The following is a 16822-nucleotide window of genomic DNA, read 5'->3' on the forward strand; positions in this document are numbered from 1 at the left end:
CGACACTTGTCAAACACAAAGCGGTAAATTCAAACGGGTAAAAGCAGGTATTTCGCATTATTATTGAAATATATTTAATCATCTTCTGGCATTTTAATGGAATAGGAGAATCATTTCAATTCTTCCTGGATTAATACATTTTGTTAACCAAATATTTCAAACTGAACTAATTCAAAATTTGTATCGCTATCTCTTTTTCTGGAATCATCTCATAAATCCTACGTCATCAAATGTCGAGAATATTTTGGCATTGCTTCACACAATGAAAACTTCCAACTGCGCTGTGAGTGAGCTATTCATTATATTATATACAATCCACAAAGCACCTATATAACTTTTAAGTTATATATAAGCCTTAAATCTGATTTAATTTTTAAAATTTATCATTCACCCCCACTCTCAATACATTTTGAAAAACTATACACTCGGCGAAAGGATAACCAAGTTCTGGAATGTTTTGCGGCCACCTTGCGGAATAACCTAATGACGTCAGCGACGTCGCGCTTGTATGAAGTTACATGAATTATCAACTATTTTATAAAACATCCATTTTTTTGTCTATTTTCGAAGAAAACTGCTTTTCAAATAAATCTATTCTATTGACATAAATATAGATTGTAATAATGAGAGAAACACAAATCAACACAGATCCAGATAAAATTCTTGAAATAATTCATAGTATAGTCAAGAAATAACCCAGTAAGTTGATTTAAATGGATTACATATCAGAGTCAAAAAATATTTGTCTCATATATTCCAGTGACACTTCATTTTGTTAGATTTTCACAGACCCACCACGTGTTGGGTTTTGTAAACTGTTGGATGGAAATTTCACAATAAAGTGCATCTAGGATACGTTATAGGTTTTCATCAAGTATATATCAGCCAATACTATCACATATATAATATTAGGTTTGTTATGTGGAGATAAGATCACAATGGCATAATATCCAAAACATAGAATTTAATAACAACAGTTGAAAATAATTCACACGTTCTTATTTAATGAGCAAATAAGCAATAAAAACTGGATAAAAACTAACAAATGTAAACAGAATTTTATTTAAAATGGACTAACCAACGCTAGTGACGTCACAAAAAAAACTAATTCATGAATATAGGATAAGAGGCACTCTTTAGTCATTATGTCATTCGTCAACAGAGATGCAGAGAACGAACGATAATTCAAATCACCTGTTAAAATTGTTTTAAAATCGTAAAAACAATTTCTCAGAAATAATGTTTCCATGCATCTTTTATATAGTTAATTTTCATATGAAATATTTATTTTAAGCGATACATTACAAATGTTCTTATTTTAAGTAGAAAAGATCTTTTTACTGAAGATTTGTGGCTATAGATGCCACAGATTTACTGTTCGGTGCAGTTGCTTTGAAGAACATGACCTTAGATTATTCTCGAATTATCCCTAGGTTGTATGCAACTTTATATCTTTATTATTCGCACTTTTACACTACCGTCTGCGGAGCGTTTTCTGCTGAATTTCCAGGAAATTGTATGATTATAAGAATTGTTTTATAACGTTTGAACACTGCACCAATCACAAAACCCCAAATAAGATTTATTTAGTGGAAGCAAATAAAACTTCGTACTTGTTTGCAAAAGTCATGCGCTACTCACTGATTGGCTAATTTGTTTGTGCACCTCTTGTAATACATTGACATTTGACGATTCGGAATTAGAAGTAAAAAAATGTTGAGGTTAAGTACGGGTACAGACAAAAAAATATGAATTTAATTTTAGTCAAAATCAGAAGACAAAGGCGTTTGAGGTTCATTTCAGATGTCATACGATGAACACAAGAACTACAAATACGCATTTAATTATAGTTTCATTAATTTTTCTTAATATGTAAGTACCTAACCGAAATTTGAATCTAAAATATTCTAACTTGTTTTCTTCCCCAAATTCCAGACCCATTTTACTAGCCATTATTACAATACATGATCAAGACGGTTTTAGTCAAAGTCTTGAGGTACAGAATGAAACAGAACAGAGTATTCCAAAGAGTGTTCAGGACAGTGGTAGTGACCTGGAACCCAGTGTGGAACTAAATCTGGAGGTTGTTAATGTGGATTCTGGGTCGAAGGAATTGACTGATAACACGACTGAAAATTCTGATGTAGTTACTAGGTAAAACATCAAAATTTCTTGTTTTCAGTATTCTGTAGCAAACAAATATTAGAGAACGTTGATAGTTAAAAAACCTCAGTAAGATTGAACTCTAAATTCTCAAAAGCTTCAGATATGGTAAACTAGAAAAAATCATAAAAAAGTTTGAAATGGTATAAGAGATATCTGTTATGAACTTATTGAGTCATATCTATCAAATCAATTTCAAGTTGTTAGCCTAAAGAACAAACAAAATTATTATATATCTAGTAGACTCATTATCAGGTAAGGTGTACCCTAGAGCTCAATCCTTGGATCAATATTCTTTTTTCTATATCTAAACGTCACAGGAAATAATGAAACTCTCAACCAAAACATCAATCATGTCAAACTTTTTCAAACAAATTATTTACTCCAATGCCTAATTTCTATATGTGGAACTCCAAAAAAACTTTATTCTAATATCTAACTTCATAAAATTCCTACAATTCTGTGGTGTAATACATCTGAGAGAACGAGAATCTATTTATAGACTGAGAACATATTAATGTACTTATGTTCAAAGATTGCTCTCTTTTGGTATTATATTTTGGGGTTTCTCAGTACACTCACCAAAATATTCCCTACTGAAAACATGTTTTATGAAATGTATATTGAATCTAGAATCTTAAAGGAACTTTACATTTTGACAGTACTTGAACTTGAACATTTTGACAGTACCCTCAATATTTCTTGGGTTTTTAGCTTTGTGAAGAAATATTCCAATCTGTTTCTTAGAAATAAAAGTCAATATTTCGGTAATATGGGTAATATTCGTACAGGAACTGGCTACCCCTGCCACAACTCTATGTATTAGGACCCTCTATGTATTAGCACCCTGAGGCTATTTTTGAAAAAAATAGCCTCAGGGTGGTTTCAATGGAGGGGCCATGATCCATGCACATTTAAAATGTATTCATTTATTCAAAGGGCAATTAGACAATATTTTCAAAACAAAATGGATAGATTCCTAGAGCATTATTTAATAAATAAAAATGAAATTTTCATACTGGCGTTGATATTTATTCTAGAAATAGCAATTTCTTGTTATCAAGATTGACTCACCTAGTATATATCGTCGAATATATGAACACAAGGCATGTATTGTTAACACGTTAAAATAATTCTCAATTTTTTAATTTGATATTTATGTAATATTGGGAGCTCAATTAATATTTGTTAATATGCATATTTGAATAAGGATTGACCTTTTGAATAGCAGACATTTGCTGTGTCCATTGATGATAACAATACAAATATTCTTATTTTCGCAGAACTTTACCCAATGATACTCCAGTATTGTTACAAACAGATAGTTCACCTGTAGATTTAGAACACATTGCCGAAGTTTCATTAGTTCTAACTAGTCAGAATGGAGAAATAGGAACACAGAATATTGCTGCTGCAACTGAAAACATTCCAAGCAACATTTCCTCTAATATTTCAAATGTTGATGTTGAAAACCTTACAGAAAGTACACAATTGGAGACGGAGTCTGAGGGGAAAAATATCACTGAGGATAAATCGGAAGACATACCTTCTTTTTCAGAGTGGGCACAAAAAAGGCTGGAAGAAGTTGAGAAAAATAAACAGTCAAACGAGTCTGTCAAGGGACAGGTTATTAATGGTAAACATTTTCTATTTTTGGGTAAATATTCGTTTTAGTTTTTGAAAAATGTTCAACAAGACTTACATATTTTTATCCGCTTAATACAAATCTGATGTCAGAAAGTAGTAACCGCCAAAAAATTTACTATTTCTGGAACTCACTTAAGGTAATAAAAACTCATAAAATGACATATTTTCTCATGATTTGCATGCTGCGGACTTTTATTCACCCATTCTAAATGTCCTCACACAATATAAAACTTTTATTTCACCAAAGTAACCCTATTTTTGAATCTACTGAAAACACTTTCAATAGTTTCGTTTTATGCCGGAGGTATCAAGTTCTACCTATCAAATCTCTTTTTTTATTCGTGCTCTAAATAACATGACTTCACTAGAGTTTCTGTCATATGGAAGTCACATTTTAAAGGACAAAAAAGAAGGTTACTATCATTTCGTTAGCCATATAAATTTGACAACATTATATTCAGTTTTATTTTAATCTTGTAGCATTTCCATCAAAATCAATCAATTATTCTTTTATTTAATCCTATGGAACTTACAAAGTTTTAGGTCAAATCAATTTGGAAAAAATTTCTACTAATAAAACGTAACCATTGAGAGCATCAACACCAAACATGGAGAGAATATAAGTATATAACTAAAATTAAACTGATGATGACAATCTGTCAGTCAAATGGAATGAAATTAAAAGAAAATCAATTCTAGGAATCCTTAAAAAAGTCCCTTGTAAAAGTGATTTAGTTTGAAAAATAATTATGATGAAGTTTGCTGGAAAATCAATTTTGAGGAACTTTTCTACATTTGAATGGATGTTTCTTCAAAAGTAATCCGGAGCTCCAAGTTTTAACTTCATATTCCTATTCAACAGACAAATATATTAATCTGATTAAAATGTTTTCAAAACTAGCAAAAATAGTTAAAATGAAATTTTACACATGTTTGAAATGGTGTCATGATTTTGATTTCAGGAAAGGGTATGAACCCCAAACTTCGTTGGAAGAATTATGCCTCTCTCGACTGTGGAGCCAAAGTGGTTGGGGCTAATTCTGAGTCTGTCAGTCCTGGGTCGATCCTATCTCCTGCCGTCGACGAATATAAGTTGAGTCCTTGTACCAGCCGAATATGGTTCGTTGTAGAACTCTGCGAGGCAATACAAGCGCAGCGAATCGATCTGGCCAATTACGAATTGTTCTCATCATCGCCAAAGGATTTCACAGTATCTGTGAGTGAGAGATTCCCTACCAAAGACTGGGTAATCGTAGGAAAGTTCACTGCGAAAGATGAGAAGGATATTCAGAGTTTCGACATAGAAACACAGCTTTTTGGAAAATATATAAAAGTGGAGATCAAATCTCATTATGGGACAGAGCACTACTGCCCTATTTCATTGTTTAGAGCATATGGGATGTCAGTTTTTGAAGGTAAGTATTTCACTGAACTAACTGTATTGAACTGTATATATTCATAATGAAAATCATTTCCGTTGTAGTTTAACATCACTGAATGCATTGGGTTTTGTGGACACCATTCAGCTAATATATAAATTTCAAAAATCACAAACCATTTTGCAATCGATCTGCCTAGAACTAGACAGTCAACAAAACTGTTTTTCAAATATTTGAATTTATGACAACACATTCTTTATTACTATTGTTTATGTTATACATTGATAAGAGCTTGCTTAGAATTTGAAAGATGTTCATCCATATATGGGAAATTCATTTCACAAATTTCAATTTACATTTTTGTGTATAAATAAATAATCGAAACTAAAAAATATGTATATACATTGAAGGAATTCACAATAATGGTATTATCTTCCAGATCAGTCTGATAAAAAAAATTGATTTTCAAAATATTGTAAAGTTTCAAATATGTATTTTTTTCTGAATAATATTTATTTGCAAGTCTCGGTATTCTGTTCAGAAGGGCATGAATGGTATAATTAGTTAGCAGATGGCTATGTGAAGAGGTTGAACATGTCTTGTACTGTCCACTGATTGTTGTATAAGCTGCCTGTAAGTGGGTTTCGTTCTTGTATGTATAGTAATGAAAAAAAAAGTGAAGATCGCAGTAGCGAATGAAGAATTAGGTGTAACAATATTTGGAAATAATGATCAACATTTTTTAAATTCTACATACCTTATAAATTTATTTTGAACCATTTAGATGTTCTCAGTTTGATACAAAATCAGAATATACTTCATTGTTGAAAGAATATAATAGTAATGAAGAAAAGAGAATTGAAACTTTCTATGTTTCAATTCTCATTTCTTCATTATGATTTCCTACCACATAGTAACGGCTTCATCCATTAATTTAATATAATAGTACATAGATATATGTAAAATAACAGTTATAGATGCCGCCAAACAATTGAAATACAAACACAGATCTAATTAGACCTAATAATGAGGATATACATATTTCATTACATTTCATGCCCCGGTATTATCAGTAATGCACAATTCAAAGAATTCAGTTATTAAAAATGTATCTACTAAGGTATAGAAGGAATGATCAGAGAGAAAAACCTTAACACAGTATATATATATATATATATATATATATATATATATATATATATATATATATATATATATATATATATAACAAGAGTCCTTGACAAGAATTCTTTTAGATATAGATAATATAAGATTTGAATATTGGAAAGATAAATTATTGTAAGATGGTAACAATTCTTCATGTAGATTTTATTTGTTTCTCATATTGAGAAACAAATAAAAAACAATCAAAGAGAGCGATTGAAAGGCATCAAACATGTTTAAAATGCCCAAATATAAATATAATATGTCTTAATTCATACAGATGATTGTATGCTGAATCAATATGAATTTATTTTATAAAGTATTTGTAATTAATTGACCGAAAATGTTATTTCATCAGTATTACAGAAAGAAGACCCTGGCAACGAGAACACTACCGATCAAGACGATGACGACGATGACGACGACGATGAAGAAATCCTTAACATAGATCATAACCCTGGCAAAGCCCAAAAGAACGTCTTCACCTCCGCTACTGACGCCGTAATATCGATGGTGAAACGTGCGGCCGAAGCCCTAGGTAACAAGGTCGACAATGAAACAGTCTTTGTCAAAAAATCTAATGCCAGCACTCTAGTCAACACATGCAGTTCGCCGAGACACGTTATTGTCTGTAATAATTGCAGTGAAACACTCTTCGGGCAGATATTCGAACTGCTGAGCTGCAAAGCTGAAGAGATCAGTAAACTAGTCAGCATTCCAGCTATAATGACTGCTTTGCTGGATTCTGATGTTTGCCGGAGGTTTGGGTACGAATTCAATCCATCCTTCAAAGAGACTATCAAGTTGGAACATTTCGAAGCATTTTTTCCTGAAAAGTACTTAGGAGCGATGTGTAACGAAGCTGCCATTCTAGAAAAGCAGGGACTGCTCAACGTGAGCCACCAGTTCCTGAATGTAACAAAAACTCTAACCAAAGATAAAATTATAAACATGAACATCGAAGATTCGGAAGAACCGAAACTAAGCACCAATGATACTTTTGTAGAAAATATTGAAGTTGTTGACCACAGTGATACACCTTCAAGCACCACTTCTGAGGATGTTTCCCAGATTAAACCAACGAAGACCTTCAGTCTGGATCCGAATCTAACTCAGACAGTTGTTGAAGCTGAAGACCCCAGGTTGGAAAGCATCACAGAGTCTCCCGAAACCACCACAGTGACTTCTCATGAGATTACAATCGAAAATCCTCTCAGTGTAGAGGTAGAGGCAACTACAGAGGGTGCGGAGATACTGGAGGAACATATCGATCATATAGCTGATATGAATATAGACAACCCGAGTACGGCTGTCCCTTCTAGTACTTCTACAAATTCACCACAAGCGCCGAAGGAGTCTATATTTATGAGATTATCAAATAGAATTAAGGTGAGAAATTGTTGTTCTCTACTCATTCATAGGAAAGGAGTTTTTGTTGAGTTTAATGCATGATGGCTAAATTAGAGTAAATGAAATATATCGTTAAACTGTGAAGAGCAAAATAATCGACCATATGCGCTTACATTCATTGAGTAGTTACTGATGTTTTTATGTTTTTGCAGGCTTTGGAAAGAAACATGTCTCTTTCAAGCCAATACTTGGAAGAGCTGAGCAAGAGATATAAAAAGCAAGTAGAGGAAATGCAGCTCCTGTTAGAGAAGACCGTCGCCACGATGCATGAAAAGACCCAAGAACGGGCCGAACAAAACAAACAGCTCGAGGAACGTCTGGACCATCTTACGGCTTCAATAGAGGAACTGACGGCAGAAAGGCGTTTCTTCTTTTCTGTAGTCTACTTCCTGTTACTTTTCGTCTTCATTTGCACCGGGTTTCGTTTTTTTTGCAGGACTTGGTCAAAGAGTCGACATAAGAGTGAAGAGATGGATGAAGTACTCAGTCTCGTGAGCGAAGAGTCCACGAAAGCAGAAAAGAGACGTCGCCCGAGCGATCAGGTCCTCAAAATCGTGCGGTACTCTTCGATCAACGACGACGAGAGGCACAGGAGGGCGAAGAAACGAAAAAAGAAAGCGGCCAAACGCTCCAACTCGGTGGGCAGCCTCAAAATAAAAGATGAAGATTGGGCGCAAAACACGCATCAGGTTATAGAAGACGTGCCGTTTCTCGACGAGAATGATACATTGACTCTCGAAGCTTGTACTTTTCCCAACGACTTTTCCAAAAGTGACTCTCCCGGAAGGCTCATCGAAGAAGATTCTAGTCTGCAGATTACTGAACCTAGCGTAAATTATTTGAAAAGTACTCCTAGTGAGCCTGTTAAGAAGGAAAAGAAAGGATTTAAGAAATTCCTCAAGAAGGTTTTCTGAGAATTTTCTGTTGGTATACTCACTTATTTAAATATATGATTCCGTTTTTAAAAGTGTTTCATTGCCCTAATTTTTCTTTCCAAAGAATGAAGATTAAATATGAATTTTTCTAAATTTACTTAATTAATTCCAGCAAACTTAACAGTTCATTTTTCTCTCAAGTTTTTGCAATTTTAATAACAGTTTAATTGCAAATATGATATGTAAATGAGTTATGAAGGACATTTTGAATGAATGTATGACTGAATGTCTGGTTGATATTGTTATAAATGTTTTAATTTACAATGCACAATTCGAAACATTTTTGACATACTTTGTATACATATCTGGTTATTAGAACTCATTCTCAAACACATACTCGAGAAAGTTACTGTGGCGTCACGAGATACGTGTGATTGTCGGTACAACATCTGATCTGTTATGATGCGGAGCATTTGATGTTTAAATGAAGATATCAGCAGCACATCATCTGAAGATCGTGATCTGTCATTATCCACTCTCTCTCATAAAACAAAATGTAGGGTGTCTCCAACGTGCAATTGTTCATGATTAATCATGAAAAATGAGAAATAAAACTGTCTTTATTTTTTCTACTTTTATTTGTAACTAACGTTACTGCACTTTACAAACTAATTATTGTGTTTGTTTGGAAATGTCTTATAGGACGAAACTGCAGTAACTTTAGTTACAAATAAAAGTGGTGAAAACAGAAAGTTTTCTCATTTTTTTATGTTGATCAAATATATGATATATATATTAGTGCATAAAGGTGTTGACTCAATATTGCTGTGAATTGCCATAAATGATGTGTATGAGTGTCAATTAATAACAGCATTTCTTGCTGAAATCAATCACAGTTCTTGCTGAAATAATCACTAACAGACCAGTATCAGAATATTTCTGCTCGTCACCGCAGGACGAATCCAACCAATTTTGTCAAAAAGTGTTTTTTTTGTTACTTATCATCATAATATAACAGCACAAACATAATGGTGTAAATAAATTATTTTCATGATACCGGTATTTTACTGAGCTCCTCTATTTAGGTAGCGGGTTGGCTGTCCTTGTTCATCTTTCACTGCCTGAACTACTGTGCATGCTGTTTTTGGCGAGTGCATTGGCTTGGGATGTGGGGGTTAAGCAAACCAGTCACTTGTGGTTCTGTTATTCCATAACTGAATGACATCTCATCGATGGCTTATATCCTAAGGTGTGTGTATCCGTGCCTAGAGGATGAATAACACTGAGCCTATCAGCTGTCTCTACGGAACCTTCGAGATACCTACCGGGCGCCCTTTCGTCGTAGCATCGCCTTGTCACGGTAATGCGGGGCTCTGCCCTGATTGACCTTCTTTCCCTAGCTACTCGTGGGACTTTTATGCACAGAGTAAACTTAAAAATTCTTTCTGACGCTGAATCTACACAGGAGATGGATGTCGAACTTACGACTCCAACTGACCCCCTGTAAACTTAGATCAGGAGCGAGTCTACAGAGGAGATGGATGTTGAGCTTACGACTCCAACTGACGTCACTGTAAATTTAGATCAGGAGCGGAAGCTTCTCAACTCTCCAACTCCTGATCCAATAACTGAACCTAAAACAAAAGTTTGGTGGTGCAGCCAGGAAACGACTGAGTCGTCTCCTCAAGAGCGGGATACCTTATGAAACCGCCTTACACCAAATTCTTGAGCGGCGTACGCAGAACCTGTCCCAGGTAGAGGAACAAACCCCCCATGATCAGGTTAGGAAACGTTTACGCTCAAGTGATGATTCACCATAACCAGAGGCGAAACAGCCCTGCACGGTTGAATCCAAGGCATCGTCAAGTGTAGCTGACGTGCAAAAACCCTCATATGGAAAGGTTGCCGCGGGTATCAAGGTGGGAATCTTGCACCTTGGCTATCCGACTACCTCATTAATGATGAAACAGTAGAGCATATATTGTGTGCCTGCACCGCTGGGGTCTGAATCACGTTTTTAGACTTCGACAGAGCTGTACTTTTACCATGTGACCTGAAAGTCCATTCACCATACAAACTAATTGGCTTCATTAAGAAACAGGGTTTATTTGGTTGAGTGTGAATAGGTGTGAGCTACAATAAACCGTTGGGTTGCGGTGGAGGGTCGAATAGACCCACTTACTTTGGACCTAACCTAACCTATTTATTTGAAAAGTTGAATGAATATGCAGTTGCAATACATGTGTTTCCCTATGTTTTTGTCATCTGATATGCCAAGTTCAAACAACAAAAATCAATGTCAAAATATTCCTAACCAACTACGTCTTTCACGATATCTCAATAAAAGTTCAAATTACCGTCCATCGTTCCAACAAATATTCGCTTTTGCAATAGCATTTGTGGAGTTATAGCAATGCAACCTCTCCTTATTGTATCTTTCAAATTGCAAATTTGATGTATCTTTGAGTTCTAAGATATTGGTTTCTATTTTTTTTTGAGAATAAACAAATATTGGAGACAAATGTCGAGTCACATATGTATTGTAATACACATAGATGAATTTGTTACTAGAGTGGCACCAAAAATCCATGAAAAACTAGAGGTCCATATTTAAAAAAAAGTTGATGAAATATAATGAACGAAACGTCGCATTTCAAATTGGTTTATATCGGATTATAACAAATATGAAACAGTATTGAAAATTCCTCTACTTTTTTAGGTTATGGTAAATGCCTGCCGGAAAACACCTACTCCCCCGGCTAATACCACGCTGGACATTGAATTATATCCGACAGACATTTATGCAAGGTAAAACACAGATGTTTCTCGTTCATCCAGCAGCAGGACCATTCTGAAATCAGTCGAGTAGCTCACCTAAAGACCGGTTTCGAGGTCTTACCTCTCATCAGTACAGGAAAGATTCGACCCAAACAGCAATGTGCTTGGTACCTACTCGATTAATTTCAACGTCCATCGACTGTATGTCTTAAGATAAATATTGTTTACTAGTAACAACTTCATTTCGTGAATAAAGCCTTAAGCGGGAAAGCAACATCTCAGGATAGTCTATCTTTATACAAAGATCCCATGTATCTGTATGTATCTGTACTCTGACAGAAATCAAAATAAGTTTGAAGACTGAATTTGACTTTCATCAGACATTTATGCATCTTGCATATATCCGCCACAATGGGTCTGTGAAACTTTTTTATATTTCCAGAATAAAGATAACATTGAAGAGCCGTTGTTCTATAATCATAGATGACATTAAAATCTCATCGCTGAAAGAGTTAAAGGCTACCTCAAAGATAGAGTTTGAGAAGTGTTTCGAGGATTGAACAAAGCGATGCCGATGGCACAAGTGCATATCTAATGGAGACTATTTTGAAAGCGATAACATCAACGTAGACGAATAAATAATTTTTTTTTAAATAAAATTCTCGTTATTTTCCGAATATACCTTACATTATAATATGTGGAAGAAAGTGATAATCAGTATCTTCAGTCAAGTAACTTTTTAAATACAAACTTAAGTCTAATATTACAATTCGTCGAGTATTCGTCTCTGGATAGATATATCTGCAGGACGAAATAAACTGAGTCTTTATACATTCCCACTATAATAATCGTATAAAAATTTCACAAAATATGTGTAGGTACATTGATGTTAATGGTGTCACACCATTCAAAACCCAACCTTTCCAAAACATTTTGAAGTGTGACACCATCTACATCAATGTCTAAACTTTGTAATTAGCGTTTGAATGTACCAATTGGATTCAATTCACATTCAGAAATAGAAGCTCGACGAATTGTGACAATTGAGTGACTTTGTTTTTTGATCCAAATGCTACAGTCAGCCGTAAATCAGAAATCTATAGATATTATAATTTATCTATTATAATTTACCTTTACCGATTTTCTTTGTTTGTACTGCTATATTCAATTATTTGCTGCCTAATAATAAATAATGACTGCAAGCAATATAACATGGTTTAAATTGAAAAGGGTATATTTTTAGGAGAGGTTAGTTTTTGGGAAGTTTCCCACATTTTTTGTATGAAGATGGAGAAGAAGAAACAAAACCTTTCTTTGCCATACCCAAATGGTATTGCAGAACTTTTCATTGACAATTGTGTAAGAAAACTATTTCGCAAATAACAAGCTCTGAATTAATTGAAAAATCTTTCTGGAGTCGTAAAAATGAAGGCTGAAACCCTGAAGTTAATTGTTAATGAAATATCAGATCCACCAGTATATAAGTATAATAAATTTATCAGTTGAAACCAGGGCCGTCGCTATGGGGGGATGGGGGTTGCCTCCCCCCTGCTTTTTCGACTTGGGAAATTTTGGGCCGTGAAGATAGAAAAAAATAATAATAAAAAAAAATTAAAAAATAAAAATGAGAGAAAAGAAAGGGAGAGGTAATGATGTTTGAATTACTGAAATAGTTACAAAATTTATAATATTTGTCTACTCCTGGATTTGTTTGTGTTTATTTTACATAACTATTTAATGGTTGTAACACTCATATTATTTGAATTAGTTTTTTTGCTCACTTGCTACATGCCTGTTATCCCCGGCAATAAAGACACTTCCAGAAAATAAAAAAGGCCCTCACGACGATTTTTCGCGACCCATGACGTATCCCCATACATAACTAAGAAACAATAGAGCTCCGGCAAATGAAATGAGGCCAGGGCACCAACACATTCCGGGCACAAGTCGAGAAGTTGCTAGCAAAACTCCTAATTGCGGCAGTTGAAAGCGACTTCGCCGAAAGTTTCCTACACTTAATTACCCGGAATAATTTGTCAGGAGTTGTTAGTTACTCCTTGTCGCGATGCACATGCCTTAAATCACTGATTACTACCCCAGCTCATTGCTCCATTGATACTGCAACTGACGCGAATTTATTGCGAAGAATTCACGTATCGAGAAGAATCAATAATGAATTTATTTTCACCATTAATATGGAATCTCCATATAGTCTTATTCAACTAAAATCACTTTTCAATCCTTTTCTGTCAGTCTTCTTCGGTAATATTAAATACTTTTTCCTTAACTAGCTCTATTATCTGCCTTCTTATAAAATTTTGGAAAATTATTTTTACGCCTAATGCTTTGTTTCAATTTTTCCTAAATCAACTCGATATGGGATTGAAAACACAAAAATAGGTGGGAAATCTCAATATGGTGTGTCCATACTTTTCAGCAATACTCTCAAGGGCATACCGTTTTTCAAATGTTTTTGTCTTTAAAACTTTAAATAGTTGGTTTTTGGTACAGTTATCTTCAATATACAAATTGTTATCCATTAAAAAAAACCTTTTATTTCATCTTTCCTCGAATTTTTATTCGGTACTTTGATGAGTTGTCACGAGTGATAGGAAGTGTTGTCAAGAACTGTTACACTATTCGTATCCAAATTTGGAATCAATGTGATTTCAAACCATTCCTCAAAAATATTAGCTTCCATGTTCATGATAGTCAACATTGCAGTCCTCAAGTTTTTTCCACATGATTTCAAAGAATTCGAAACCCATCCTTCACTTCCTCCGCAATGCACAATGATGCGTCGCGATCCTTTGTTTGCAGGCATGTTAGCAGTACACATTCTCGAACCATCAGTCCACCCTTTCGTAACTGTGTCGTGAGTGTCATACCAAGTTTCGTTCAAATAGAAAATTTGCCGTTGTTCTTGTCTATATTTAGTTATTTGTTGTAACTATTTGTTACACAATTCCACTATTCTGCTTTCCATAAATGCTTGACGTTTGTTTATTATTTTAAATCTAAATCCTAGTTTCTTTATCCAATTTTGAAGAGTCTTGCCACAGCGGCTCACGTTACGGCCGGAAATATTCAATTTCTTCCTTATGATTTCAGTTGTAGGAATCTCATTGCTTTTGTAACAGTCCTATATTGTTTTTTCAATGATTTTATTAGATGAACATCTGAAGGTTTTGGTAATCCTTGATCACATCGCGTCTTGCGTTCATAAGGTATGTTTTTGACTATTTTACGTACAGTTGAGAAAGGAATTTCGGTAGAATCTGATGTTGCTTGTGATAGTTTGTTTCCCTCGAAACCAAACTCTCTGTGTTTCAATATTCAAATGCATCCAAATCTTATTCACTGGTAACTCTTTCTCGCATTGTTCACCATCGCTATTGGAATCACTACACAGGAAAAAGTCTGCGTTGTTATCCCACTCGTTATTACTAATAGTACTTGTCCAAGGACGCCGCATTTTAAAGAGATAATTAAAATTTTTGGGCAGTTATCATAACTGCACCAAGATCGAATTTCAGTTCCTGAACTGAACATTGACACCTCGCATTCTATTCGTCATCGTAACATGACTTCAAATTTTATTTTATGACTCTTCAGCCAATCATAAAACTCGGTTAGTAAAAATTATCCAATACGAACCGCCAATTCTTTAGTCCACGTGGACTAGTTGGCAGCAGCTTTATTTCTCTGTATTGGTTTTTTCTGGCTTTTGAGAGCGCCGATAACTTTAAGTATGCACAATACCGGTTATTTCGACTATACCTACATATTCAAATGACCACAATGCGAGTGCCATAGGAAATTGCAATTTTGTAGGTTTTATTTTTCTGCAAAAATGGATGCAAACTGAACGTGAATAGTAATTCCATTTGAAAACGTAAATTGGATGTTGATGACAAGTTTGTTTTGAAAGTCCTCTATTCTCAAAAGTTAGGTTAGAGACTTTAATCTCTAACAAATGTTGATTGATATATTGGTGTACTAGATTTAAAAATGGTGTCATTTCTTTGTGCAGTGTATTTAATTATTTGCGACAATGTGATGATGGTGACAGTTTGTAACATAGCAAGGTGGAGCATACCTATATGAGTAAAACGTAAGTTTTTTTAAACAAATATTCTGGGGGATTGTCAACACCAAAAATCGAAATATTCGTTTAAAATCATTACCTTTTACTGTTGCACACTTATGTCATATTCTTCATTTTATTCATTGTTAATATTCTTTGTTTTAATTTAAAAGTTTTTCCATGTTCTCAATTAATATTTATTTGAGGTTTTGATAATTTGATGGATAACAAATTATCTATAATTCATTTTTAGTTCATCTGAATGTTTTGGTCCTTTTATTTTATATGCTAAAGCAACGTTTACATTTAGCAAGTTGACTCGCGGAAAGTAGGTACTTGCCGCCACTAAACTTGCTTGTTGATTGGCGTTTACATATTTTCAAGTTTATTCGCAACACGTTGAAAATAAAGTAGCTCCAAGTGCCTTAGTGTGTGCTGCTGTTGAATTGGTTTTCAGTGAAATTGCCAATAATTTAATAGAAATGTTACAACGCAAAAAAAACGAGTTTGGATTAGAGATTGGATAAGACGCGGGAGTACCTAGGTACTTTGGGTGGGTCAGAACGACTCTTGAAGGAGATTTCCGATTCTTATAGGAATTTCATGAGGTTACCTTATCAAAAGTTTCAAGAACTCCTAAAAATAGTTGAACCTAAATTTACGAAGTCAGAAACGTGGTTTCTCCTCAAATAAAAAGTAACATTGCGTTATCTTGCCACCGGTGACAGTTTTTTTTCTGATTGATTCGGCCGTTACTTGATGAAGATCCATAGAAATTTCAAAAACTACACCTCACGATTTGATCTCCACAAACTGTATTTGAAAAAATATAATCACAACGTTTCGCTAGGTGACAGTTTTGCTTCCTTGCAGTATTTATATAGACTACCGATAAAATACTATATCATTATTTTTATCAGAGGTGCTTTTGGCAATATATGAAGCCCTTGCGAACTATATAACGCTAAGTTAATGAAACCCACCAATTTTTTTTTACATCGTATAGTATTTTTTATATCGGTTTCAATATGATTGATTGTTTCTTTTGGGGAGTATGCGATATGTAATAATTTTGATAATGAAATATGTATGTTTATGTATGTTCGTAAAAAACTATCTGCCCTAGTAAAATACATAAGCTTTGGCTTGTACAAATCATCAGTACCACTTTTTTCGACTTTAAAATTTTATTCACTTCCAGTCTATAAACAGTTTTTATTGGTTTTATCTTCGCTTTCAGTATGTTCATGTCAGTGTTTTCAAATCCTGATTGTATTTTCAAATGCGCTTTCTCGTTTCAATTTATTCATGTGTTCCAC

General features: G+C 34.2%; 1 protein-coding gene across 2 annotated transcripts; it reads left to right on the plus strand.

The window, feature by feature from the left end:
• Positions 1 to 1653: 1653 nt before the first annotated feature.
• On the plus strand, positions 1654 to 8730 carry LOC111511448 (SUN domain-containing ossification factor). Of its 2 annotated transcripts, none has more exons than XM_023167464.2 (6): positions 1654 to 1872; positions 1936 to 2154; positions 3447 to 3820; positions 4773 to 5225; positions 6712 to 7742; positions 7916 to 8730. In XM_023167464.2, the coding sequence occupies exons 1-6, from the start codon at positions 1814 to 1816 to the stop codon at positions 8675 to 8677; spliced, it is 2898 nt and encodes a 965-aa protein (XP_023023232.2). In that variant the 5' UTR covers positions 1654 to 1813; the 3' UTR covers positions 8678 to 8730. The 2 variants fall into 2 exon arrangements, with proteins under 2 accessions (XP_023023232.2, XP_023023239.2); XM_023167471.2 differs by having other exon boundaries at positions 1657 to 1872; positions 3447 to 3799.
• Positions 8731 to 16822: the final 8092 nt, after the last annotated feature.

The sequence above is a fragment of the Leptinotarsa decemlineata genome, unplaced genomic scaffold (assembly GCF_025532065.1).
Source record: "Leptinotarsa decemlineata unplaced genomic scaffold, Ldec_3_MD MMD2_tig00026354_RagTag_RagTag, whole genome shotgun sequence".
Classification (NCBI taxonomy): Eukaryota; Metazoa; Arthropoda; class Insecta; order Coleoptera; family Chrysomelidae; genus Leptinotarsa; species Leptinotarsa decemlineata.

Coding starts and splice junctions, on each gene's coding strand:
- LOC111511448 (XM_023167464.2), top strand. CDS start 1,814: ATGAACACAAGAACTACAAATACGCATTTAATTATAGTTTCATTAATT. Junction 1,873..1,935: donor TCATTAATTTTTCTTAATAT/GTAAGTACCTAA, acceptor CCCAAATTCCAG/ACCCATTTTACTAGCCATTA. Junction 3,821..4,772: donor TAAACATTTTCTATTTTTGG/GTAAATATTCGT, acceptor TTTTGATTTCAG/GAAAGGGTATGAACCCCAAA.